Source organism: Dacryopinax primogenitus (assembly GCF_000292625.1).
Source record: "Dacryopinax primogenitus strain DJM-731 SS1 chromosome Unknown DACRYscaffold_4, whole genome shotgun sequence".
Lineage (NCBI taxonomy): Eukaryota > Fungi > Basidiomycota > Dacrymycetes > Dacrymycetales > Dacrymycetaceae > Dacryopinax > Dacryopinax primogenitus.
Genome location: NW_024467201.1, coordinates 913,261 through 939,091, shown reverse-complemented (window position 1 = coordinate 939,091; position 25,831 = coordinate 913,261). Strand labels below are relative to the sequence as shown.

At 50.2% G+C, this 25,831-nt stretch overlaps 6 protein-coding genes across 6 annotated transcripts; 3 read left to right on the top strand and 3 right to left on the bottom strand.

Annotated features, from left to right (window-relative positions):
- Positions 1-191: 191 nt before the first annotated feature.
- Positions 192-2,463, top strand: DACRYDRAFT_76659 (ABC1-domain-containing protein; the record flags this gene model as incomplete). Its single annotated transcript, XM_040776218.1, has 6 exons — positions 192-1,059; positions 1,109-1,159; positions 1,204-1,595; positions 1,644-1,783; positions 1,834-2,054; positions 2,103-2,463. The coding sequence occupies exons 1-6, from the start codon at positions 284-286 to the stop codon at positions 2,461-2,463; spliced, it is 1,941 nt and encodes a 646-aa protein (XP_040631174.1). The 5' UTR covers positions 192-283.
- Positions 2,464-5,391: 2,928 nt separating this feature from the next.
- DACRYDRAFT_105343 (peptidase C1B bleomycin hydrolase) lies at positions 5,392-7,082 on the top strand (the record flags this gene model as incomplete). The annotated part of the gene is made up of 4 exons (XM_040768080.1): positions 5,392-5,764; positions 5,813-6,517; positions 6,564-6,706; positions 6,765-7,082. The coding sequence occupies 4 exons, from the start codon at positions 5,392-5,394 to the stop codon at positions 7,080-7,082; spliced, it is 1,539 nt and encodes a 512-aa protein (XP_040631173.1).
- A 152-nt stretch (positions 7,083-7,234) lies between these two features.
- DACRYDRAFT_87516 (uncharacterized protein) lies at positions 7,235-10,306 on the bottom strand (the record flags this gene model as incomplete). The annotated part of the gene is made up of 14 exons (XM_040776813.1): positions 7,235-7,344; positions 7,392-7,458; positions 7,510-7,704; positions 7,756-8,037; positions 8,087-8,215; positions 8,266-8,476; positions 8,532-8,854; positions 8,904-9,077; positions 9,130-9,288; positions 9,340-9,573; positions 9,626-9,807; positions 9,863-9,920; positions 9,975-10,118; positions 10,175-10,306. The coding sequence occupies 14 exons, from the start codon at positions 10,304-10,306 to the stop codon at positions 7,235-7,237; spliced, it is 2,400 nt and encodes a 799-aa protein (XP_040631172.1).
- A 415-nt stretch (positions 10,307-10,721) lies between these two features.
- On the bottom strand, positions 10,722-11,931 carry DACRYDRAFT_105341 (t-SNARE; the record flags this gene model as incomplete). The annotated part of the gene is made up of 6 exons (XM_040768079.1): positions 10,722-10,994; positions 11,043-11,149; positions 11,206-11,389; positions 11,449-11,552; positions 11,610-11,662; positions 11,720-11,931. The coding sequence occupies 6 exons, from the start codon at positions 11,929-11,931 to the stop codon at positions 10,722-10,724; spliced, it is 933 nt and encodes a 310-aa protein (XP_040631171.1).
- A 167-nt stretch (positions 11,932-12,098) lies between these two features.
- Positions 12,099-16,124, bottom strand: DACRYDRAFT_20856 (uncharacterized protein). Its single transcript, XM_040772113.1, has 4 exons — positions 16,057-16,124; positions 15,481-15,988; positions 14,797-15,426; positions 12,099-14,738 (listed from the first exon to the last, which is right to left on the bottom strand). The coding sequence occupies exons 2-4, from the start codon at positions 15,674-15,676 to the stop codon at positions 12,238-12,240; spliced, it is 3,327 nt and encodes a 1,108-aa protein (XP_040631170.1). The 5' UTR covers positions 15,677-15,988; positions 16,057-16,124; the 3' UTR covers positions 12,099-12,237.
- Positions 16,125-24,800: 8,676 nt separating this feature from the next.
- On the top strand, positions 24,801-25,497 carry DACRYDRAFT_105339 (uncharacterized protein; the record flags this gene model as incomplete). The annotated part of the gene is made up of 4 exons (XM_040768078.1): positions 24,801-25,001; positions 25,056-25,135; positions 25,183-25,348; positions 25,399-25,497. 4 exons carry the CDS (start codon positions 24,801-24,803, stop codon positions 25,495-25,497), a joined length of 546 nt encoding a protein of 181 aa, XP_040631169.1.
- Between the last annotated feature and the right edge of the window lie 334 nt (positions 25,498-25,831).

Sequence of the window (25,831 nt, the reverse complement as noted above, 5' to 3'; positions counted from 1 at the left end):
TTTGAATTTGTATCAGATAAAGTACTAGAACACCATTGTATAATGTTGCATTCACAATCATATCCCTCTCCCGTTGCGATCCGTTGTCGAATATCCGGCCTTACCCGACTACCTCATCGCGGCGATTTCCCAAAATTCAGGCGGTCCCTACCGACACGACACAACAGTCCCTCAACCACGGCCGCCGTTCGAGGTAGGTCGCCACTCACTACTCTCAAGCGCTCGTCTTGGACTTGATACCCTGTTGAGGAGTGTACAGAAGTGCTCTTGCAGGGCCACGGCCATGTTTGCTAATCACCTGGCAGCACTCGCAAGGCGCACAACCGCTGTGGCAGGTCCACCTAGACGGTACTTGACCTCCAGCGTGCCTGTTTGCCAATGGTCGACCTACGCACCCATCCCGCGATCTGCTGCTCGATGCCTGGCTAGATCAACACGACGACGACCACTTGTACGAGCGAATTCGACTGCATCTGACAGCTCAGAAGCGCCAAAGCGCCCACTATGGCGCCAACCTCCATTCATCTTCCTCGTCCTCTCCCTGACCGGTGTCACGCTCTACCACACGAACAAGCCTTTCCGCCACACGCTGCTAGCGGTGCAGCGGTGCAGCATCTTTGGGATCGCCGTGGCCGCATCTATAATAGACTACAAGATCACGCTCAACTCTTCCTACTACACCCCTGAGGAGATGTTCGACGCGTACTCGCGCTGTCACAAGCGGAGCGCGCTGCGTGTCCTCCAAGCGCTCAAGACCAACGGTGGCATATACATCAAAATGGGACAACATGTGTCTTCTATTCGACTGCTCCCGACAGAATGGACGAGCACGATGCGTCCTCTGCAAGACCAGTGTCCAAGCACGCCTATGAAGCAGGTACGCGCGCTCTTCCTAGAAGACACGGGAAAGACGCTTGAAGAGCTCTTCTCGAGCTTTGACGAGGAGCCGGTCGGGGTAGCGAGCTTGGCCCAGGTGCATATGGCTGTGGACAGAGAAACGGGAAGGAAGGTTGCGGTTAAGATACAGCATCCGCATCTAGAGGAGTTTGCGCAGGTCGAGTGAGTGTGCTCGGCTCGCCTGCGGGAGCGGTACCTGACTTGGACGTAGCATCAAAACGACCATGTTTGCGATCGAATGGGTCAAGGCCCTCTTCCCTAAGTGCGTGCTTAAGGTTCATGCCGAGCAACACTCACTCTCACCAGCTTCGAGTTTTCCTGGCTTGGCGAAGAGATGCAAGAGAATCTGCCGTTGGAGATGGACTTCTCCCACGAAGCGAGCAACGCTCTCCGTGCCATCCGGGATTTCTCCACAGAAACCAAGACAAGCCTCTACATCCCCGACATGCTCTGGGCCAACCGGCGCTCGATGGTGATGGAGTACATCGAGGGTGCCCGGGTGGACGACCTCGCCTTTCTCGCCAAGCATAGGATAAACAGGAACAGGGTTGCCCAAGAGCTGTCGAGGATCTTTAGCGAGATGGTATACTTGAAAGGGTTCTTTCATGCGGATCCTCATCCAGGGAATCTGTTGATTCGTCCGGCAAGGAAAGGGAGCAAGAGCCCGTACAACTTTGAGATCGTGCTTCTGGATCACGGTGCGTCAGTTGGCCTTCGAGTGCGGAATGGTGCTTACGCTCGCACAGGCCTGTATTTTGACCTTGACGACGAGTTGCGGGTGAATTATGCACGACTGTGGTTGACGCTGATCACGCCGAATTCGAAGGAGACGCGATTAGACCGGAGGAAGTACGCGAAGATAGTGTGCAACGTGGGAGATGACATGGTTTGTGTTTTCCTTCCTAGCTCGAGCAAAGCTAACACATACATCTACAGTATCCGCTATTCGAGAGCATCATCACCGGCCGTGCAGGTCTAGCTGGCTCGTGGGACGAGGAGGAGGATGAGGCGGAGAAGAAGCGCAAGAAAAAGCGGCCGGGGAGCGTGATGGACTTCCTGCCAGCGTCGGAAGAGGAGATGGAGCGCATGCGCCGGGCGATCATCTCTCGAGAGGGGTTGATCGCGGACTTGTTCCGCTTGTTGAGGTACATGCCTAGGTATGTCTCCACTCCCCACCATAATAGTGGGCGGAACTGACGGCAGAGTAGGCGGCTGCTTATGATTCTCAAGCTGAACGACCTCACACGCAATCTCGACCAAGCGCTCTGTACAACACACGGTGACACACGCATCTTCGTCATCGTTGCGCGCTACTGCGGGCTCTCAGTCTGGCAAGCGGATGTCAATGCCTTCCGCCAACGGTGGGCGGAGCAGGGATGCTCCTTCTCCCTCGTCCGTTCACTCGTCAAGAGCTGGGCAAAGTATCACGCAGTCTGGAACGGGCTGTGGCTTGTAGAGGTCGCTATGGACTGCAGGGCTAAGGCAGTGCAGGTGTTTGTATGGGTGACGAACCTAAGTCGTGGGCTGGACAGTGCGTGCCAGGCCGCGGCGGGTGTAATGACATAGAGGGTATACTGGATATGAATTATCTTGCTACTCTGATGGTAATGGGATATGAGGACTGTATGGTATTATAAAGATGAGGGCAGAGGAGGAACTTGTCTGCCTCATCCTGGCTTTCAGGCCCACAAAATCCTATTGATGGTGTACCTCTGCTGAGAGTATCATGGCCTCTTGATGTCATAGCCTGGCAGGGATCCCACTGCTTGCCTGCTGATGCTGCCTTGCAGCTGTGAGGGGTCACCTCTCTGACCAGTGGCAGGAGACTATCCAACAGGGACCACAGGTGAGACACCAGGATCTTGACCCCCAGGCACTGAATAGTTACTTTGCTGTCCAGCATCCTTTGCTTGCCAGGGAAGTCCCTCCACATGTGGTCCAAGGAGAATGATTCATATGGAATGATAATTGATTATGCTTGATTATGATGTGTGGCTATGCAGAAGACCCCAGGCACTAGGGCATTTCATCATGGTCATTGCTGCCAGCATATAGCACTTTTCTTGACCACCAACAGCATGGGCAAGGTAACAAGCAGCACACAGGTATGCTGCTTCCCCTAACAGCACAACAGCCTTACTAATGATATTTACAGTCTCCAAAGAAGCACAAGGCCCCCCATCCCTCACAGTACTATGCAAGACACAAGATGAGCATGACTTCTCTGTGGCTGAAGCATGGCAGGGACATACATCCTTCATACCCTTACAAGTTCTGATAACCAGGGGTGGCCACCACTCTTTCCATCCATCAATTTGCACAATGAGCTGAGAACTAATGAACCACTGGCTAAAAGCTCTATACTGGATGATTTATGTACTGCAAAGAGTTATTGGACAAGGTGACTGAGAAAGTGTAATGGCAGTTGAACCTTAGGGTGTCGGATCTGCTTTGTCAGTAGCCTTTAGAGTGCAAATGAAGTAAAGTAGAGAGTTTAGTCTAGTAGAGTACAATAGAGGAAGAGTACAGAGGATATGTGGAATGCCTGAATCCTCAAGCTTGTCATCTTCCACAAATGGTGATGATGGGCTAGGAAGAAGAGGAGTGAGTATATGCTAGCTAGGATGCATCTGCTCTAAAGACTATGATGTGGAATCTAATAATGCAGAGGCTGATGACCTATCCCTCCCTCCTGATGACCTCATTGTTCCTTGCAATTGTCACAGAAAGATTCAATTATCAGGGCCTATGACTACATCATGTTGGTTATTGATCACCTAGCAGGTCAGTTTAACCAGTTAGTAGGTTTCTCCCCTATTGTTTATGATAGAGTCAATCACCAGACAGTAACTGCTGCCATGTTCTTTCTGGAGAGATGGGGCCAGAGTATATGTTAGGGCAACACAGGCTGACTAAGTCTGCTCACCTAAGAGTGCCAAGAGTCTAAGCAGGCAACAAGGAAGTGGAGTAGACCTGATGACTAAGACCTATCTACAGTATAGGTACCTGTGGATGATCCTAAGAGACCAAGTCTGAAGAGACAGTCCCCAGGCAGAGTAGGCCTTATATTTATACCTCTGTGGTGGAACCTGCTAGAACATCTTGCTTACTCAGCCTAGTCAGGTGATCAGGTCATATGACCAAGGATGAGGTCATATGAGGTCATGCACAGCCATGCACAGCAGGTCACCTGACCATCCAATCCTTCCAGCAGGTTCCAGCACATGCCAAGGTATACCAGCTACTTCCATGTCATAAAGGCTTAGTCATGTCTCTTGACCAAACAATGAGCTGGTGCCCTGACAGTATACCACACTCTGATCTAAGGCCTCTTGTGGGACTTGCAAAAGGTATTGGACTGGTTTGCCACTGCTAGTTCCTTCATGCAAAAGTACACTCACTAGCTAATGACTGCCTCTGGCATGATCTTAGTGAGTGCCTTAATGTGGCTACAAAAGTTTTAGCTGCACACCCTAGCAAATATGACACAATGTCCATAGGGCTGAAAGAGCCATTTGCTTTATTCAAGATTGGTAATCTAATCCTCAGATTAGCCTTTTGCTCACAACATGCCTTTGACCAGCTTCTTCTGTTTGGGTGAGAGGTAATCAGATATTGTGGGAAAGTTATTGTGTAAGTGGATCAGTGCACAGAGGTGTGAGACAAGTAAATGGTGAGCATACAAGAAAGCAGTGACATGTTAATATTTCTCACCCTCCTGCTGGGGAGCTCAAATGAAAGCATCCCATCACAATATCTGCCCTCTCTCTCTTTGATCCTCACATCAACAAGCCAAAGAAGTGTTGCATCACTGTAGGAAGCCAGCAAAGCCATTCCTATTTGCATCTGGGCTCCTGGGCCCATCCCAACAGTGTGGAACAGCATCATTGTTCACAGATCATCCAAGGTGCAAACACATGCAGTGATATTCCCACTCCATGTTGCATCTTCATAAACACTTCCTGGTCCATAAGTGTAAAGAGACTTGATGGCCTATGAGAGATATATGAGGTGCAGGGAGAGGAGAGTGAAAGAAGCTCTGATCTTGGGTTGGTGAACATCTTCGAACCCTATCAGAGAAGTCACCATGTCATCTCTGATAAGCCCAGCATCTTAACATGTGGAAAGATTGATTTGTCCCCATGGCCTGATGCAGATGGGAGCTAGTGAGGGTGGCCATGTGAGGGATACTTTCATTGAGATGATCTGTGGTTAGAGAACATTGGTGTCCATGCAGGAGAGTCCCGTTAAGTACCCGTCAAGTTGTTCTTCGTCACTATGCCGTGTTCGGCGGTTGATCAACTCACCGTCGTCTTATCACCCCTTATGATACTGTTCAATCCCTTATCAGACGTGCACATGGGCATTCAAGGTTCACTGGTCAACAGACGCTGTGCGCGTAACCGCGAGGGTGCCCACTGATGTATATCTCGCATCTTGCCAGCATGGACGATGTACAGCTCTTTCTCCTGTCCCATCACCTCCTAAGACGCCATGGGAGCCTTTCAGTCTACACCTCGTACAGCGCCGGCCTCTACCTTGTCAGAGAAGGCTGTTATTATCCAAGATCGTGCACCAGTGCCCACAGCAGACGAGCTGGCTGAGTCCCTCTCCGTCTCCCTTGACCTCGCCATCCCCTCGGGATCCGTCTCTCTTCCCTCAATCGGAGAATGGCAGTCGTCCCTCGAGGCTGACCATAAGCTCTCCCTGTCCCGTACTATCCTGAGCAAGAGCGACCCGAGCACGACACTCCTGAAGCCTGCGGCTAAGGTCACTGATGCCCACGTGTATAATACACAGCTGGACTTCAAGGCTGGTCCTATTACGAGCCAGAATGCGAGTGGGAGGTGCTGGATGTTTGCTACCAGTACGTCTTCAACAGGACTATCTGTACATGTCGGCTGATTGATTTCAGCGAACGTACTCCGGTATGCGATCATGAAGAAGTTGAACCTGGAGGACTTCCAGCTGTCGCAGAGCTATTTCTTCTTCTACGACAAGCTCGAAAAGTCCAACTACTATCTCGAGAACATGCTCGAGCTAGTCGACGAGCCTCTCGATTCGCGGCTCATCTCTTTCCTTAACACCTCTCCGATCGGCGACGGCGGGCAATGGGATATGGCCGTGAACATCCTGGAGAAGTACGGTGTCGTTCCACAGGCCGTGTTCCCCGAATCGTACTCATCTTCCAACTCGCGGGCGATGGACACCCTCTTGACCACAAAACTGCGCGAGTACGGACTTTCCCTCCGCCGCCAGAGCGCACAGCTCCTTGCTGCCCTCACCTCCCGCGGAGTTCCTTTCGAAGCTGCCAAAGCCGCCACACACCGTGCCCTCGAGAAGACCAAGGGGGAGTACATGAAAGAAGTCTATACCATCCTCAGTGTCACGCTCGGCATCCCCCCGCAGCGGGACGAGTCCTTCAAGTGGGACTACTACGACAAGCCAGGCAATGCCAGGGTATTCACTGGCACGCCAATCCAGTTCTTCAAGACGTTCGCCACGACGCCCTATGATCCCCTGACGGCGTTCTCGATCGTGAACGATCCCAGGAACTCGTATAACGCACTGTACTCCGTCGAGCGGCTGGGGAATGTCTGGGGTGCGAGGCCTGTGCTTTGTACGTTTTTCGTTTTATTATCGTGCTTTAATGCTGAATAAAGCAGACGTGAACACAGAGATCGATAGGCTCAAAGGCGCTATCGTCAGGAGCATCAAGGCCAATCAACCTGTGTTCTTCGGATGTGATGTTAGCAAGTCCTCAGACCGCGATCTAGGAATCATGGATTGCGGAATCCACGACTACGAGGTACGCATATGTCAATGTATGGGGTAGACTCCAATGACCTATCTCATTGCTCGTGCAGAACGCGTTCAACATCACCCTCGGTCTAAAGAAGGCTGAGCGCATGCAGCTTGGGGAGAGCGCGATGACCCATGCCATGGTCATTACCGCTGTGCACCTTGACGAAGCAGGCAAGCCCGTGCGATACAAGGTCGAGAACTCTTGGGGCCCTGCGGTGGGCGACAAGGGTTTCTTCGTCATGACCGACGCATGGTTCGACGAGTATGTGTATCAAGTCGTCGTCCCTAAGGCACTTGCGGATCTGGACCTCGTCAAGATCTTCGAGAAGGGCGAGAAGCACATGTACCCTGCTTGGGACCCAATGGGTGCGCTGGCGTAAATGTCTCGAGGATTGGTTTCCATGTTATGCACGATGTCGAATGAGGTGTAAGCTACGCATTCTGCAGTAACTCTGCCGGTGCCCGCACAATACTATTCCTCCAATTATGATAAAAATACAAAATGCGTTATTAAACCCGAATAAGAAAGAAACTACTGAAAGTAAAATGTCTGAACATCTGACTGTGCAAAAGGGAGACTGCACACAGGGCATTTCCGCTGTCGGCTTTTTAGACGAGCTTCGATGCATGACTTACAGAAAGCTATAACGATGAGTCCCCGCTTCTTGATAATGAATTGAACAACGTACTGTGCATGCACTTGAGCAAGATCTGGCTGCGGAAGTCATTGTGGCAAGTGGAGCACTTGAGGATGTCCTAAGCATAGTTCAGCGACCAAACTCAGCGGAAAGGCCTAAAAGGATTCACCTTGAGCTTCCTGTTCTCGTCCGCCATTGCCTGCACCTCAGGGCCTGCAGCACTTGTCACTACAGGTGTATCTTGCATCTTCATCGCCACCTGCTTGGTTTCCTCCTGTGCGACCTTCAAGTCCTCTCTCGCCTTTCTGAGCTCTTCGTGCTGCTTCAGGAACATAACTCCACCGTCCTTATTCTGATGTTGAAGCTGCGACGGTTTCAGTCTCACGGGCAAATTTTCGTTAGTCATCATACGAACCCTGTTATTAAGCCGCTCCAGCTCCGCATTCATGCCCTTTGACTTGGCAATTTCTGTCTCCCGCGACCTAAACTGGGTTTGCAAGTCGTAGAGCGCAGCCTCCACCTTGGTCGTCGCGAGTTGCTGTTGAGCTAGTTGCTGTTCGAGATTCTTCTCGATTTCCTTGTGGTGGTCAATGGCAAGTTTCTGCTTTGCATTGGTCTTGATTGCTGAGTCATATTGGTTGACGGCCTCCTTGAGGTTCTTCTTCTCAGCAAAATATTTGCTTTGCTCTTGTGCTTTCTGCGACCGGATGTCATTCAACAGCTAAAACGTAGGGCACTGTACATACCTCGTTCGCCAGCTTTCGTATTTTGTCTTCGAAGTCCACCATCTCAAACGTTTTGCTTTTGTTTTGCTTTTCAAGACTATCCCAAGCCGCGGATATACGATCAATCTCAGAATAGAGGGCATCGGTGGTCTGCGGACATGTTTGAGCGAGAACAAGGCGATGACAAACAATCAGCGCACCACTTCGTCATCCCGCATCTTCAGTCTTGCTTTACGCAGCTCTTCCTCGGTGGCGGCAAGCTTACTGGCAACCGTCTTCTGGTCGAGCGAAATACTAGCGTCCGCGCCGAACAACGAATCGAACTTGCGAGCCTTGTCGAGAGTATCCTGGAAACTCTTCTGGTCCATGGAGGCCTGGGTCTCGAGGGTCTCTATCTTCTTCCGTGCCTCGCTATAATCTTATCAGCCTGGGGTGCGTTCTGACCAGGGCGGAAACCAGAACATACAGTAGTTGTTTTGTTGTCTCTTGCTGAGAAAAGGCGTCTGGGCCGGATCCGATGAGGAAGGCAAGGAGATCGGCGTCTCCAACTTGTGCAGCCAATCTCGCACGGAGACGCTTGACCTCGGATTGCAGAATATTGATCCTTTGTTCGCAACTGGTGACCAGTGTTTTGAGCTCGCTAGTGCTCCTCTGCCTTTCCATTTCTCGGTTTTTCAATGACTCCTTTTCGGCGAAAATCTCCTCCCATTTCACCCGCAGGCGAGCATAGTCATGTTGTCGCCTCTCAATAACAAGCTCCAGCTCATCAGTTCTCTTTTTGTACTCCTCCTGTCAGGAATGTTAACGCAAGATAATGGATTCTCCACGCGTGGCATACCTCAGTCTTCGCGTGGAACTCGGTGCGTTCCGACATCAGTTTCTCAAGGCGCTCCAAAAGCGGCTTTGTGAATGATTGTGCCTCCTCTGCCTGTGATCTCCATTCCTTGGCCTCGGCAAGTAAAGCTAGATAAGTGTGGGACGAGGTGATGGCTTCTGGGGATGGGAAGCCAACCTATTGTCACGATAAGGCTGAAGGCCAATGAAACTGAGCGAAGAGGACATACCATGTCACCCAGTCTTCGAATCTCTTCTCGTAATTGCATCTGCTCCTCGCTGACTTTTTGCAACTCCGACTCGCGCTCCTTGGCACGAAGCTCCCAATTTTCTTTGTCTTCCGCAGGAACATGCCCATTAGTCAAAGGTGGGTTGGGTTCTGCGGGTTCCTGAACGAAATATTGTCAGAAGAAAGCTGAAGCAAATCAAAGTTTACAAACCATTGGCACATCTTCCTGTTCCTCTTGAGGTTTCGTCTCATCTGGAGTGGATGCTTTCGGTGTCTCCTCTTCGTGCTTCGCTTCTTTCGATTCCATGGCCTGGACGGTCTTACTCCGTGAACGGTCCACACGCTTTTCAGACTGGGATAACTCCTCTTTATACTTCTCAAGGTCGGTTTCAGCTTGCACCAGTCGATTGCGCAGCAGTTGTAGCTCTGCCCCTGTGACATCCGCCTACGTACTTACAATCAGAGATCATCTAGGCTCGAGATGGGGTCAGTTATACCTGTTCACGAGCGCGACGGGCATCCTGTTGCCAGCTTCGATTCGCATCGGTTTCTAACTTTACTTCGGGGTTCACGAGCTGATCAACTAATGCTATTGTGGAGCTTGATCGATCCGCTAATTGTGTCTTGAACTGATTAGCCACATTCTCCATTGTTGCATATCGATCAAGACGCAATAGAGCTATGAGTAATGAGCATTGTCTGCCGGTCTTCTAGGAAGCGAGGCGATAACTCACTCTCCGGAGTATACTTGTCTTTTCCAGTACCAACACGCTCCTGTATTACATCCAGAAGCTAAGGCGAGATGAGAACCTCTGGTTGAAGAGTGCCGATCAGCGTTACACGTACATGGATCCAAGTTGCCTCCATCGCAGCCATCGCAGCCTCGGTCGATTCCTGTCTGTGCCTAAGTTCTACAACCTTCCGCTCTGCTCGATCTTTATCCCTAGAATACTGCCTCATCTGGCGCCACAATGCTTCCTTTTGAAAGAGCTGCGTCGAAGATAGCGGTCAGAGGGTAGTTGAGAGGGCGCTGACTGATTCCTTACCTCCACGTCCAAGCCATGGTTGTCAACTGCAACAGGGACTGGTGAGCCGTCACCGGCTGATAATACTCTGCGCTTTGGAAAGGGAGACGCTGTCATGGAGTCCTCTTCCAGGGGACGTTTTATCGTCTCCATGACTGGACAAACTTAGGGAGCGCAAAGGAAAGCAAAGGCACAAACCAAAGGCCGACTCGCGACGAAGAGAGCAACTTGAGCCTATGAGGATGCTTCCGTCGGGATCATTCGGAAGCGGAATATTTTGTGAGCGCCCATAATCAAGGAAGAATAATTTGGACCACGGGAGGATAGGCAGCGATATGATTAGCATTACAATGGAATATACATTTATCACCAGCGTACACGATAATTACGAGGGAATAATTCCGATACAGGGGTATCAATGGGTGCTTGCGGTGGTGGGGCCTGTGCCGCGCCATGTCGACGCGGCCTGAAAATGAGAACCAATATAAGTCCAAGAATGATAAGGATGAGTAGAAATATGCAGTATCGCCGACCGGTATTGCGTTGATATCTAACCTTGTTGTGAGAATTATTCTTTGAAAATATCTAGGACGCACTGTGTCGCCACTTTTAGTTCCTTGACCGCTTCCTCCACATGTGTTGCTGTTTGTTCGATATTGTATTCCACACTGTCCAGAATCGTGCCCTGATCGATTACGAGAGTAGACAAGTCCTTGAAGAGTTCGGCGAGAGCGCCAATTGACTTTGCAAGTTCTGTTAATTCTCGATCTCGTTGGGCAATGTCCAGGTCTGGGGCTGCAATTGCCTGCACCTGGGATTCTCCGGACAGTTGCGAACGAGACTAGGCACAGATGAGGCATGGTCTTGGCAAAGAGGTGGAAACGCATACCGCTTGAAGATCATCTTCCACTGCTGTCATGCTTTCGGCTCCCTTTAACGATATTGCGCCCGAAGCGACCAGTAAATCTTGGTTTTTGATTGCATGCCCTTGGAGTTCTGCAAAGTTCCAGGTTAGCGTTTGGACACTCTGTGCCGATATTATGACAACACACTCTGCATGTAGACACGTTGCTTCTTTCGAAAGGTGGCGCTGAGGTCCTGGACTTTTGCGGCCAAACCTCGTTGTACATTGACTGCCATGCGCTGCTCTTGTTGCCTTGCAGCAGTTGGAGGGAATGTGTGAGATGCACCGGCTTGTGATATACGTTGGATAAGACTATGACATCGTCTGAAATCCTGAGATTACAGCCTTCAGTGTGTTGTGCCATACGAGGAGGCCTATATAGAAGACGTACTCGTGTGATATCTGTACTTAACGCTTCAATCTCCCGTTCTTCAGCGCTTCGGTCGACAAACCCTGGAAGAACATGCTTTGCTTGCAATTTGTCCAGCTCGGTTACTGCAGGAAGTCATGATAAGGGTTGTGGTGTTAGTCTGGGGCGACAGATTGGCGTACTCTTTTTGGCGGTGTCTCGAAGGGTGTCCTCGACCTGATCAGAAACATCTACCCTGTGGAACAGTCATCCGTCAGATCCTTTCAAAAATTGTACGTAAACAGCAGCGTACCACTTCGGAGGTAATGTCTCCATGTCGAGTGCTACATGCCGTCGATCACCCAGCCCAATCAGCCCCTCCCTCTCGTCATCCGCCATGTCCTCTCGTGCGCCATAGTGCTCATCCAGCTCCTGAATTCGTCTTCGTGACCGAGATGACCGTGCTACTGAATCCCTATATGAAAAGAAGAGGTTTGTCCTTGACCGTATGACCGGCTCCGCCATTGTGGCGAGCAGAGGAAAGGCTGACGATGAGAAGTGCCGCAGTCAGGGACCACGAACCAAAACCCAAATCCGGAAGCAACCCGAACAACAGCCAAAAACTGGCTCAACAATCAGAATGATCACACGATGCACAGCAAAGGCCCCCCGCTGAAGTGGCACAATCGATCACATTCTACACTTAACATCAACTCCGTCCGTCCCCGGCAGTTACATATCATTTAGTCAGTAGCTAAAAGCGAAGGGACAGCCGCGATCAACGCAACGAGATAGGAAGAACAGCCAGGATTTCAACTTTGGGATTACAGATCAGTCTTCGTCGGTGGTCGATTTCTTAACAGTCTTGGACGGGCGCTCGATCGGTCCGGGTGCGGCCGCCGGCTTGTCGTCTTCAGCGGCCGCGTTCACAGCCTCTTTGGATCGGGACCACCACCTGCCAAACGGGCGCTTGTTCGACGAGTTGCTTGGCGCGTTCCCGTTCTTCACGCTATCCGCCTCCCACGCAGCAGCCACTGCCGCGGCCGTGCTGGCCAGCGACTTGTCCAACGAAATCTGGCTGGCATTGCCAGAAACGGGTCGACTGGGTCTTTCAAACGGTCCAGGTGGGATGTGAGGCAAACCAGGCGCGTAGATCGAGGACGGAGATGGCAAGTCAACAAGGCCGCCAGAGGAACCGAAGCTGTTAACCGTCTCCCGCGAGCGACTAGCAGGATTACCAACGCCCAGCGCACGAAGCTCGTCTGCGGATGGCTGGAAAGCGCGAAGCGAGGAGAAGAAGCTCGGTCCGTCCGTGCTTGACACCGGGAGATCCGCAAACAATGACGCGGGCAAAGTTCCCGACTGGCCAGATCCGCGCCAGGGCATGAAGCGAGAGCTGAAGCTGGCGTTTCCCGAATGCATCTGCGGCAGGCTGGTAGTGGAGGCCATGAACGAAGCAGGTGGTGTGAACACTTTGGCGTCCGGGTTAAGAGCCGGTTTCTTCGAGGACGAAAACCAGCGCCTCTTGCTATCACCTCCAGTAATAGCGCCCAGACTGGCGGCGTCATTGTCCAGAATGATGGGACTATGCGGGGCAGAATCGTGACGAGGAGAAAAAGCGGCCCGCTGGTCATTGTACCGGTCAAATGAGCTTAACCCGGCAACAGCGATGGAAGCAGCTTGTTCCATCATCTGGTCTAGAACCTTCTTGAATTGTTCATCTGGATGTTCCGGATGTGATCCGCGCCTGCTCCCGCTGCCAACGGCGCGCCAGTCTTCGGTGGCAGACCTAGTGAGCTCATTGGGCTGCGAGAGGCGTCTGCCCTCAAAACTGCCTTGACTGCCACTGAATTCACCCTTCTCGAAAGCGGGACTAGAGTACGGACTCTCGTCCGAAAGCAGACGCGGACTGTGTTCTACGAGGAGATTGCTGGGAAGGAAGGAGGCAGCGGCGGGTGAAAGTAAGTTTTCAGCCAATCTGTCACGTGTATGCGGGTTGCTATCCCCGATGGTTGGGTTGAATCCGAATCCGAAGGTTTGCTGGGGGGGTGTAGTAGTCCCTGCCGCGGCGATGTCCTGGTCGAAAATCGAGTATCCCTTTGCCCGCTGTGCAATAGCACTGGCCGTTGCTGAGGGCATTGCGGAACCATTACCAGGCAGTGGGGCACGAGCCCCCTTGAGCGAAAGCGACCGGCTGCGATTTCCGGGCTGTCCTGTGGGAGAGATTGGTCCGTCCGGCGTATGCGGAGCCGGCGGCCCAGAGACATTCCTATTCTGAGCCTGGTGTTGAAGGTGCGGTGGGTGAGGATGTTGCTGGTGAGCCATTTGCCGACGGTCAAACAAGCTCGCCTGGTGGTGCGCATGTGCAGTGTGGGAATGCACAACATGCGGCCTTGTGTGAACATGTGGCGTGCCACCACGGAAAGGCGAATTATAGTGCGCAGCATGATGATGCTTGATGCGCTGGTCCTTCATCTGCTGTTCGAACATAGCGTTGGCAGCGCGCGCGACTTGCTCAGCCTTGACCCTCGCTTGGCGCCTCTGCTCCTCCTCCCGCACGCGCTTCAGACGATCCTCTGCTTGCTTAAACTTCTCCTCTAACCCCTGTGCTCTCGCAGACAGAGTCGCAACCTCCACTTCCTTGCTCTTGATCTCCTCCGACTTCTGCTCCAGCTCTTCCTTCGCCTCTACCTCTTTCCGCTCCCTCTCCCGCTGGAGCATCTTCACCCTCTCTCCATGACTCTCCACCGCTTCTTTCAGCTGCTCGATTTCGCACTCGAGCCTATGCTTCTTCTGTGCTGCGCCATCCCTAGCAGCTTGGATTCCGCGAAGCTTCTTCTCCGCATCCTTCCTTACACTCTCCGCTTGCCGACGACTCTCGTCTAAGGTACGCGTCTTGATCTTCAGCTCCTTCTTCTCCGCCTCATCCTGCCGCTTGCGCTCCCGTTGCTGCTCCACGGAGGCGTTGAGCGCATCATACTGCTCGGTTGACTGCGATCGCAGTTGATCTATCTGCGATTGCACTTCTGATACCGCCGTCTCGGCACGCTTGATCTCCGCAAGCAGAGCTACCACCGCAGGCTCATTCGAGAATAGCTGAGGCAGAGAGGATGTGATTTGCAGGGACGTCGCATGAGGGGAAGACAGATCAAGCGAGGATGGAGACTGCGTGAGAGCTGTACGAGCAGGGCTGAGTATTGAGTCATGTGGCTTGACGATGGGTGTCTCCTGTGCATGAAGGGGAAGCGAGGCAGACTTGGGCAAAGGCGGCGGCGTTGACGGGCGGGAAGGTAGTTTCAGAACAGAAATCGGGGTATCAGCCTCAGGAATCCCTGTGATACAGTATCAGCACACAGGTACCACTATATCAGGGTCTCGTAAAGTTCTGACCTTCAGCAGACTCAACGTTGTTTAGCTTGTGTATGCTGAGGATCTTGGCGCTTGAGGTCTTCCCTTCTTTACATTTTTCCTTACCCCTGCCTTTCCTTTGGGGTACAGGGACGAGCGGACCGCCAATCCACCATGTGCCAAATGTGCCGATGATCCATAGACCCGGAAGTTCCTCCACAGGGGTGGCTGACTCATCCGCCAATGTTGACGCTGTGCCATTGATGGCGGAGGACAAACGCCCGGCCTTGCTGGACGGTGGCTTAGAGATCACTTCCCCGGGAGCGGGAGGATTAACTACGGGCTGGACAATGCCGATGGAAAAGATACCTAGAGAGCGAAGCTTGTGAGGGCCAGTACGGAAGGTGACCGCGGCGCGGTTGGTAAATAGAAGCCCAGTTTGCTGTTTCCCTCCTATTGACGAGAGGGATGACTTGTTCGCGCTACCTTTTTCAGCGCCCACGTCAGATGACTTGGACACTGCACTGCCCGCGCCTGTGCCTTTATACACCGTGACAGATGTGGACTTGGACTTGTCATCCAAGGGAATATGTAGCTGCGTGAGGTGCCTGCGGAAGGTGAGCTCAGTAAGGAACGTGCGGAAGGAGGCTTCGTTCGGGTTCGTGAAGTATGCTAGAGGAAAACCCTGTCAACGACAATGGGATGCTGCACAAGTTGGATGCGTACCGATGACGACGAGCACAACCATAAACATGAATAGCATTCCTGCACTCCTGACTTGCTCCAGGGGCTCGATCAAACCCGCCTCCCCCATGCTCGTGCCCGCTGCGGCACCGAACACGGTCCTCCAGTCCCATCCTAGGCGTGGAGCGTTCATGGAAAGTACGCTAAGACCGCCAAAGAGGAGCCAGCCAATGCCCATCAACAGCCTGAGCCGGGCTGGAGAGGGGAAGAGGACCGACGGGGGGAGGTGGAAGTCCGAGCTGGGAGGTGATGAAGTGCGCTGCTGCTGATTGCTTTGAGAGTGTGAGTAGGGGTTTGGTGATGATGGTGAATGGGAGTGAGATCGGGAGGGGGAGAAGTGGCCCGGAGGCACGAATGAGGACGACACGGTGGAGTTGAACCTCTTGGGAGGAAAGTAAGACGATAATAATGAAAGGGCGAGATGGCCGACACAGGTGTCGGTCAGTACTGATGATAGCGATGGCGGCGGGGGGAGCGTGCGACTGAGAAACTGCAGCAACGCGGACCGATGTTTCAGCGCTTGCGGCTCCTCTGCTGTGTTGACTGAAGATGACTTACGTGCTCATACGCCACCCTCGTCGCTGCTTTTACAGTTTAATCGCCCCGTGATGAAAGTAATTGCTCGTTGTGGTCGTCTAGAAGACAATCACCCAGAGAAATATGAGTAGAAATCGCCACTAGTCAATGGAGGATGGAGGAGGAAAGAGAAGGAGGAGAGAGGCGAGGGCCGAGCAAATTGGGCAACGCCGCCCGGAGGCAAATTCTTATGCTTCTTACGCTCATCACGCACCAAAAAACACGCGCTAAGCACCGGGTCCGCGCATCCCGGGGTCCTCCGCCAAGCGCACCAATCACCGTACGAAGGAAGCGCCCGAGCGTTTGATGGTTTGCCCCGTGCACGCAGTCCTATTCCGACACCTCTATCCAGCTCATTCTATTACGGACGGCAGGAGAGGACAGCTTCATTTCGCATAGGGTCTCACAAGGGTCTTATGAGGGTCTGACTCCCCTAAATACTCAGACCCATTGTATGCAGGGTAATTAAATTTAGGTTCAAGCTCCGCTTTAACACCACACAGTATCTTCTGTGGCCTTGTCCCTTAGCACACATCACTGTCTATAAGTTGCACATTCCTCTGTCTACCACTGTCAACTCCACTCTCTCTTTCTTTCTCCTGTTCCTTGTATTTTCATGGCAAACCAAAGGAAAACCCCACCTTGGCAGTGCACACCTTATTGGCATTGGATCTCTACTCTCCCCAGTAGCAACAGCCCCCCAGCAGAACTCCCTGACCCTGAACCCAGCGTCGCTCACCATCCTTCAACACCCCCACAAGACACATGTCCCTCCTCTCTGACAGAGATTCTCCAATGCCTGGAAACTCCTTCACCTCCTCCAACACACAAGCAATCACATCAAAGTTATTGTAGGGAAGAGCTGGCAATGATCAGAGCAAATTTCCTTCCCCAAGATGCTGCTGAAGGATTACACACCATTCCCAACCTCCCTGTCATCTCCCCTCCTCCCATCACTGTCCTTCAAGACCATCCCTCTCCTGACCCAACACAATTGCAGTCCCTTTCCCATTGAAGTAGTCAGTTTGATCAGCTTCAATCAACCCAAGATGAAACAGACCAGACTATCTTACCTCCCTCCACCCCACATCAAAGCAGACCCCTCCAGCACTCAGAGGAAGGGCTCTCTGATCACACAGTGCTTGCACATAAGCATGCTTCTGTCCTGGCTATCTTGAAGACCCTCCATACTTCCAGCAAAGAAGCTTCTTCTGGCACTCAGAACCAGGTGTCCTATTCATTCAATCCCAAGGTGCTTGAGGCCATCAAAACTCTTGTCAAAGCTGAAGAGGAGCTCACCAACCATATTCAAGAAGTTCTTGATGCTCACAGTCATGAAACACTGGAAGCTTCCCTTCCAACTTTCTTATCCACTCATGTAAGCATTTCCACAACACAGTCCTCATTCCATAGTGCTGAACCTTCATTCACAGGAGTTTTCTGAGCAGTGGTATTCACATACCCTGAAATCTGACCATGGCAGTCTCAACTTCTTCATTCGCTACATTGGCCACATATACACTGAGGCTTTCCCTGATGCATTCCTGACCTCTCCTTCAACTTATCACTGCAACTTCCCTCCTCTGAGCCACATCGAAGAAGATGAATTCACCCACCTAATCTCAATGTCACATGTTTCTTATTATACTTGACTCCAAGGAAGCTCAGGACCTCATCAATGACCTTGAATGCTGTCTTCCCATTCCCATTATCCACCCACTCAACATAGTTGATGCAGTATGTGGTGTAAATGACCAGTGGAAGTGGATGGTATGTCTTCCCAATTCCACCAATTTTTCTTCTCCTCATCTTCATTACAGTCCACCTACTTTCACTTGATTCACCAGGGGAAAATACCCACATGGCTACAAATGTGTGGGCCCCTTGCTCACAATCTTGTCAATATGTGGACCTGGAAGCTTGAATTTTCTTTGCACGTTGACATCAAATACCTCGAGGAAGTCAACAAGTCATTCAGTCCAGACTGGACTCTGACTGAAGTACTGTGCCAATGCAAATCTGGCAGCCTTGGTACCATAGCTGAAAGGTACCAAGACAATGTATACTCCACTAAATATATAGGCATGCTCTGTGAGGTCACACCCTTTTCCCCCAAACCTGACAACCATCCTCATCAGTTTGCTAACTGGATAGCCAAGATTCAGGCCTATTTTGTCAGTCTTCTCATTGCATGTCTTTTCCTAATTTATCTGACCTCTATTCTAGGTCGATCCTCTACTCCATTGCCAGCTTTTCAATTCCCCCTTCACTCCCCTCTTCACCCTGCTTCTGTGTGATGTCCTCAGGCATGCTGCTACAGCCCATCTCCAATATGATCTTGAAGAATGGCCATTCACCTTGGAAGGCCTACCACACCTCATTATTGAATCCATCAAGGATTTCATGACCAACAGTTCTTTTGATGTGTGTCCATTCCTCACAGACAAAATGCTGGCAGATCTTGAATCTGCTGGCCAACCATCCTCCCAGGAAGAAATCTATAAAGGCATTATCTCACTCTCCCAACATGTTGCTAGGCCTGATCCTGAGCAAGAACCTCTTCTTGATCTCTATCCTGAGAGTGCTGTGGTCCTCTCCACTCAACATCAAATTGGCAATATCAATACCAACATTCTCTGCTGCCCACCTCTGAGTGTAGATGTTGACTTTATTCCTGACCTTGAAGTCTGCCAGTCTGCACATGTGGTTAGGGTCAAAGGCCTCTTCCCATTTCCTTTCTGGGTCCATTCTTGACCTTCTTTCCATGATACCTTACTCATGAATTGCAGATCTATTTCAGATGTGATATGTGCTATGAGTGTTGGCACTGATCTATGCCTCATAGAGGGTTAGAACACTGCTGTTACAGATGGGAAGGCACTGCTTGCATAGAATGTCAAAAGAAAGGGTTGTCTCACCCATGCCTCAGACACAAGCATGGTTACAAGAACAGTAAGTATCTATTTCCCCACTCTCACAGTCTCGATAACCTTGTTCTATAGTTTCTTTCTGAGATTGGCAGTGGCCCAGGGAGGACATTCCCAGTCACATTCAGGATCAATGGCTGGACAAGGCTCTGGACATAGCTTGGTATTCCTATCAGTCATCTGACAACAAGGAACCTGAAGAGACATGGCAGGACCTCTTTGACAACTTCTGGCTCAACATGCAAGCACTAGAGAAATCAGATCAAAAGGATGTGATGCACCCTGAGGACAGTCACCATGAAGACAGTCATGAAGAAGAGATATCAACTATCAATGCTGGGATCAGGCAGGAAAAGCCAAAGCCAAAGCCAAAGCCAAAGGAAACCACCAGGGGCAAGGCCAATGTCAAACAAGGGGACAGCAAAAGGCAACAGAAGGAGAAAATTAGTACCCCTTAATACTGTAGAATAATCCACTGCTACAATGATCATGATAGAAATGCACCATGCCTCTCTTCCAACCAGCCTCCTGTTTTCCCCCCTTGTACAGTATCAATGATTAGGTTTGGTCAAGTCCACCTGTAGGAGGTCCTCCAGATCCTGCATGGCTGTATTTCCAGGCTCCTCAATTCCTTGGAGGGCATCATAGTATCCACCTCCCAGAACACATGCACCATCATCCTCATCTGTTTTGTCATCCACTTCATGTGGGCACAAATCCATGTACTTGTTTGACATTTGCAGTTCCTCTTCTGCCCTAGCAGAAAGCAAAGGCAATGAGAGCATTGCACTCTGTACACATCCTTCCAGCAGTTCTCAATATATTGTCCAAAAGTTTCCCATGGTCACTTTGGGTGCACCCAAAGCTGAATCTCTTTTCAGGCACACTTTCCTTCACCAATATATGCTTACTTACCTTGGTACAGTCTGTCCATCTCCAAATGAAAATCCTCTGGCACAAGCTCAAATACCAGATGACTTGCTGGTGCATATTTTGTTCCGGCAATGATAAGTCTTTAGGAGTGACTGCTACCTTATATTCCATCAACATTCATCATTGCTTTTGATCAAGGGACCCACTTTGAAAGAGTCTGCATTGTCATACTGCTCAGGGTGATAGAAGATATGTTGAGGTATCCCCTGTGGTAGCAGTTTTTTTTTGTCCTTGCACAGCTTGCTGGTATTGTGCATTTTGATGTATTTGTCCAGTTTTCTTTGAATCCATGGAATGGCTAGCCAATGGAATACATTGCTTCCCATGGTCAGCTACTGCCCCCAATGCAATTCCCTCTGCTGTACTCACTTTTGAACAAAATCATGATGGTCATACACCTTCACATGGACACCTGCATCAAATAGATTCTTGTACCCTCAAGTGAACTCATGACGGAGCTGGCTCCATTTGATTTCGGGCCTAATGTTGCTGTGGCCATGTTTCCATCTATGCTGAAGTTTCCCTATGAGCATCAGATCAAGTCATTGCCACAGAAATGTATGCCCATTGCAATCCCATTGTTTTCACTGCCTGGGTCACTTTGTGTCAGTAAGGGGATTCCTACCCACATCAGCATGAGTTCCTCAATGTTCCCAAAACAGAAGCACATGATTCACCCCCATGAAAGCGAGCCATCTCCAAGTAATAGCTGAAAATGAGCCTGGGGTTGGAATTTGTCCACCAAACTTTCAACCAAAATATGGAGCCTGAAAAGGGCTCCATTCCAAGGTGCAGATACAACCTGAAACACTGCCATTTATCATGCTGATCAATGGTCACAAGCTCAAATACCCCAGCCATCTTGAATTGTTTCCTGATCCAATGCTTCCCATGCTGGCGGTGAACCTCCTCTGCATGATATTCCCTATTATAACTGTGGACAAGATCCCTGTGACAGCCGGCATCAGCATTCATACTCCATAGGCAGTCAACCATGATGCTTGCCTGGGTGCCAAGATTCCCCACTGCCTGAGCCAGTCACAGGTGCACTTCACACTAGGCTCATTAATTGTGTCCCTCACCTCTTCAATGTGTGGTCCAATTGAGTCCATCATGTGATGCTGCTGCCAAATGCTCATGAGGCCCATTTTCTGCCACTGCCAAAATACTGTCTTAGCCCTATGAGTCCAACCTCAGTAACCCAGTAAGTTGGATCAACACAATATGGACCCTAGTCCCCATCCCCAAGCAGTTGCATCCACATCCTGCTTGATGGAAATGGCAATTTCTGAGTCACCCATCCCATGACCCCAGTACTCCTGTATATGGGGAAGCAGTTCTGCATCAGGGACTGCCACAGGCCCACCTTTCAGATCATTTCTTCAAAGTGGCTTGTCAATAAGGCTCACCTATAGGTAGATGCTGATTAGTGCTTGCAGACATCTTGTTAGTGTAAAAGGCCACAGGATGCCACAAATCCAATGGCCAATTCCCACAATTATTAAGATTGGAAATGGACCACCTGCTCCCACTTTTGATGGTTGCCCAACTTTTTGTCCCCCTAGCATCAGTGATCTGATGGTTTCTTTCTCAGAATTTTCAGGCTGTGCTACATGGCCCTGTCTTTTCCGGCATGCTAATTGGCCGCCATCCTATCACAACAATCATGCAGCCCAGATCCACAACCTGGGCACCTTCTTCCCACTGCCCTTCCTGTCTTTCTGCTTTGCCTGCCTTCCTTGCCCTTGGCTAGGCATCATAATTTCTGATGATCCATCCTTGCCTACCCAAATGACACATGTACTTGTGCCCCAAATAAATGCATATCCCTACAAGGAAGGACCTCTATCTAATTTATCCTCCCTCTGACCTTTCTGATACATCCTCCCCTTTCAACATGGCAGACACCTCTGCACCTGGCCATATGTACATCCCTGAAGTGACACTGACATACCAAGCCACTGCACCATTGCAGTGTCACTGAGCCATGTGCTGCCCTTCTAACCCTTCCCAAAATGGACTCATCCCGCTAGAGGACTGTACTGCAAATTGAGAAACAAAGGATTGGATAATCCTGTGGTTGTCTGTCTGCAATGCTACATCTATTATGAAATGAAACCTCCTACTGTTCTCCATTCCCAGCAACACACATATGTGTCCCTGATTCCACTGTCCCTCCAACCCAACCCAAATGTGATCTGTCAGATGAACAATGAAGCCAAAAAACAGGGTGAGTAGTAATAGTCAGATGTGTTTCATGTGCAAATGCTTCCCAGGTTCTCAATCTTCAGTCTGGGCAATGTCTTCTGATGCCTGGCAGCCCCAGCCTCAGCTGTCCATGCACCCACTCCATTCCTTGCCTGAGCAACCAATTTTCTCTCCCCCAGCCTTGTGTGGTTATATGGCCTCTCATCTCCAATATCCCATCGAGTTTGCAAGACACACCCATCAATTGTATGCACCAGTGCAACTGGAAACCATTTTCATTAATATTGCTGTGCATTTCTATTCTGATGGATGAAGGGGTTCCCAACAATTTGGTGGAGTCTCCCTGATTCAAAAATCCAATTCACCCCCCTGAAAACAAGGACTAGCACCTAGATGACCAGGTAGAAGTCCCAGCTAAAGCTTGCTGGAAAGAAATCAAGGGGTCCTTGGTGAAAGCAATACAGCATCCTTTTATGGAGGAGACCAAGGGCTTCATTTGCCAGAGTGAAGACTTCATACTCCAAGGAAAGGACAGCACCAATTATGAATGCTTCAATCTGTCTGCACCATTATTCTACCACTTATGTTTCTCCACTCCTCACAAGGGAAAGGGCAACCCCTCTTATACCTGCCAAAGTTTCTGTCAGGAAAGTCTTTCGAAGTCCAACTGATCATGCCAGAGGCTGTCCATGAATGAATCATCCTGCATATGGAGCAGGAGTGCAGCTGCATACTGTCCAGAGTTTCTTGTCATTTGGAGGAAAACTGTGTCTTTTCCCAGCCACCCCCATCAACTGAGATGTCTCCCCACAAAACTGAAGTGATGCTTGAAGGAAGACACCCTGCTAAATGGCAGAAAACAAGCTGCCCCAGCCTGGTCCAGCCTGAATTGATTGCAAGGACTGCAGCAAATGAGAGCCAACCTACCCCCACCTGGGAAGAGATATCTGCGGCCCTTTGTGCAAAGGCTTTACTGCTGGTGGAGCACATCATTTCCAGTATGCCCCCCTCCATACATGCCAGTGATTTCTCTCTGAATTATTATGTTATACAGACACATTTGGGGATGTGGGTTTGTTCATTCCTGCTCCTGCCTTTGAATTTGGCACTCTCATATGTCACAGGTTCTCTTTTTTTTGGCAGATTGAACTGCACTCAGCTGCAGCAGAGATATCTCAGTCAACAAGCAGCGTGGCTCTTGTCTCAGTGAACCAGGGACTTTCAAAACCTGTCATCCTGGCAGCCTGCTCCTCCAGAAATCCATTCAAGAAAGACCCCATTGCCAGGGGCATGTATTCAAGCAAACACATCAAACACCTGTTGCATTGAAGTGTTGCTACACAAGACAGAACAATGTGGAGGGAGAGCCTGGGGGGTCCAGCTTCAAGAACTTTGTACAAATGGGGAAAGGGAAAGAAGTCCAGGTTTTGGCTGGAGAAATTGAATGCATCATATGGGCTGATTCCCTACTTGGCTTGGTATACAAGCAATTGGAGGCTGTCCAAGCTCAATCCTCCCCAGATGTGGTGATCAACCAAATTAAAATTCCCCAGGTTTGGTTTGTCAAGTGTGGCCTTTTTTGAGTCACTGCACCCCCACCCAAGGATAAACAGAAAAGCAGAAATGGAACACCCTACCTTATTGAAGAACTCATCAAACCCAAGGGTGGTACTTTCATCAAATATATACACAATGCCAGTGCTATTCCTCGAATAAGTGAAGGGAACGCAGGTGACATTGTGTCATTTCTATCATTTTGCCAACACCTTCAGTATGAACTCACTGGTCACCTGATGTTCACTAGTGACTTTCAAGGTAATGCAGAATACATGGTGCACAATGCTTTGCTCAACCAATGAACAGGTGCAGATGGTCTCCTTACTGATCCCCAAATCATGACAAATCTGTATGTTTTGTGCAAATGATTTCCTCCTGTCCTCACATTGATCAGGGAATTCCCATTGCATTTGTTTGGAGAAGGCAATGTCAGAGCTGCCTTCTCTGCATTTGAGGCCCAACATGTCTGTTCAAGATGCTGCCTTGCCTACAGTCTCCGGTCATTCCACTCAGCAGTTCTGCCCTAGACTTCTAGCACACAAAAGTCGACACACCACCAGGAGTGAATGATCTGTGCAGAAAACAATGAGTAGGTTTCATTCATACCTACAAGGAAACTTGTCTAGGTGTGGAAAAAAACACATTCTTGGAGAAAAGGGGCCAAAAACATATATCTGATTGCAGGGGTACTTGTCTGCTATCCTATCACATGGTCTGTTCTGGCAAGAATCTAATAATAAAAATTCAGTGTTCATATTCAGTTGATGCAAGTCACTTGACACTGACCTCACTTGGCAGTCCCACAGGCCCTTGATCCATACACTGCACCAGTCCCCCCCACCCCACCCAATCTTGGGTGGGGTGGAGACAATGTCAGCGAGAGGTGTGTTGTACCTACAAAACCATCAGTGATGGTTGAAGGAAGAAGAGCATGTTTGCTTCCATGGACACATCAGAAAAGTTAAGGCCCTAGGACCCTGGATTCTGGCTCTGTTTGCTCCCATAAGGCCATCTCATCACAAGAAGGCTTTCAAAAGGCAGGGGCAAAGGCCTTGGTCTTTGCACATCTTGATTATCTACCACCACCTGCTAAACTTAACCATGGCTTCCACAATCACCACATCCAGTATCCTGCACTGCAGAGCAGGTGAGGGACAAAACATAGCTAAGGCACAGAGGAAAGCAGGGAAGAGCCCCTGCTTTCCACCTGGCACCAGAACAGGGGGCAACCAGGATATGCAGCTGAAGTGGGCCATCCTCAATGTGTATGCAATGATAGATGAAGAGGAAGGGGATACTGGTGTAAGTTCCTTTATCCTCTTCATGTGGAACATGGGAATCCTAAATTTAACACAGGATTGGACCAAGGACAAGGAGATCATGGTGGGACTGATGGACCCAACAAAGAGGATCCACACCATGCCTTTGGAGGAAGTGTAAGTGAGATTTAATATTACTTCAAGGTGTTGCTGACATGGTACAGGCTTGGGAAACCTGGGATGGATGATGGGTTCCTTCATGGGCTCATTGAAGAAATGGCAGCAAATGGAGAATTCCTGGAAGAGGAGTTCAGAACAAATAGGAGGCTGAAGAACAAACAGTTTGAAGTGGCCGGGATCCATGGTTGGGCAGCAGATGAAGTAACAGGAGTGAGAGGGTTATCTTTGTATCATGTTCCTACTAACTCAGAATTACTTAGGAACTGATGTATGCCATCACTTGGAAAGGCAAAACATTAGCCCATGATGTGAGGGACTGCCTGAATAAAACTGGTTTCTGGTTTATGCTGAGCCTATGAGTAACAAGGAGCCTGCAGCAGGGAGCATTATGCACCATCTGTGGCATATGCCTCATTCAGAATTGGCATGAGTACCTGATCTATTGTCTCATGTCCAGGTTGATGGTGAAAGGAGTTCAGGAGAGGGTGTCAGCACCTCTTGTGGGAATTTTGGCATGGAATTCCTGATGCAGAACGACCGCTGAAAGGAAAGGAAGTGATGGTGTGGGACCCCAGTTGTCTTTTCTGAGCAGAGACAGAGAGATGATGGTGCATCTCACATGGGAGCAGCTGATGTCCTCATCTTCCCTGGTATGTGATGTGCTGTAATCCCACAGCATGTTAGGGCAACACA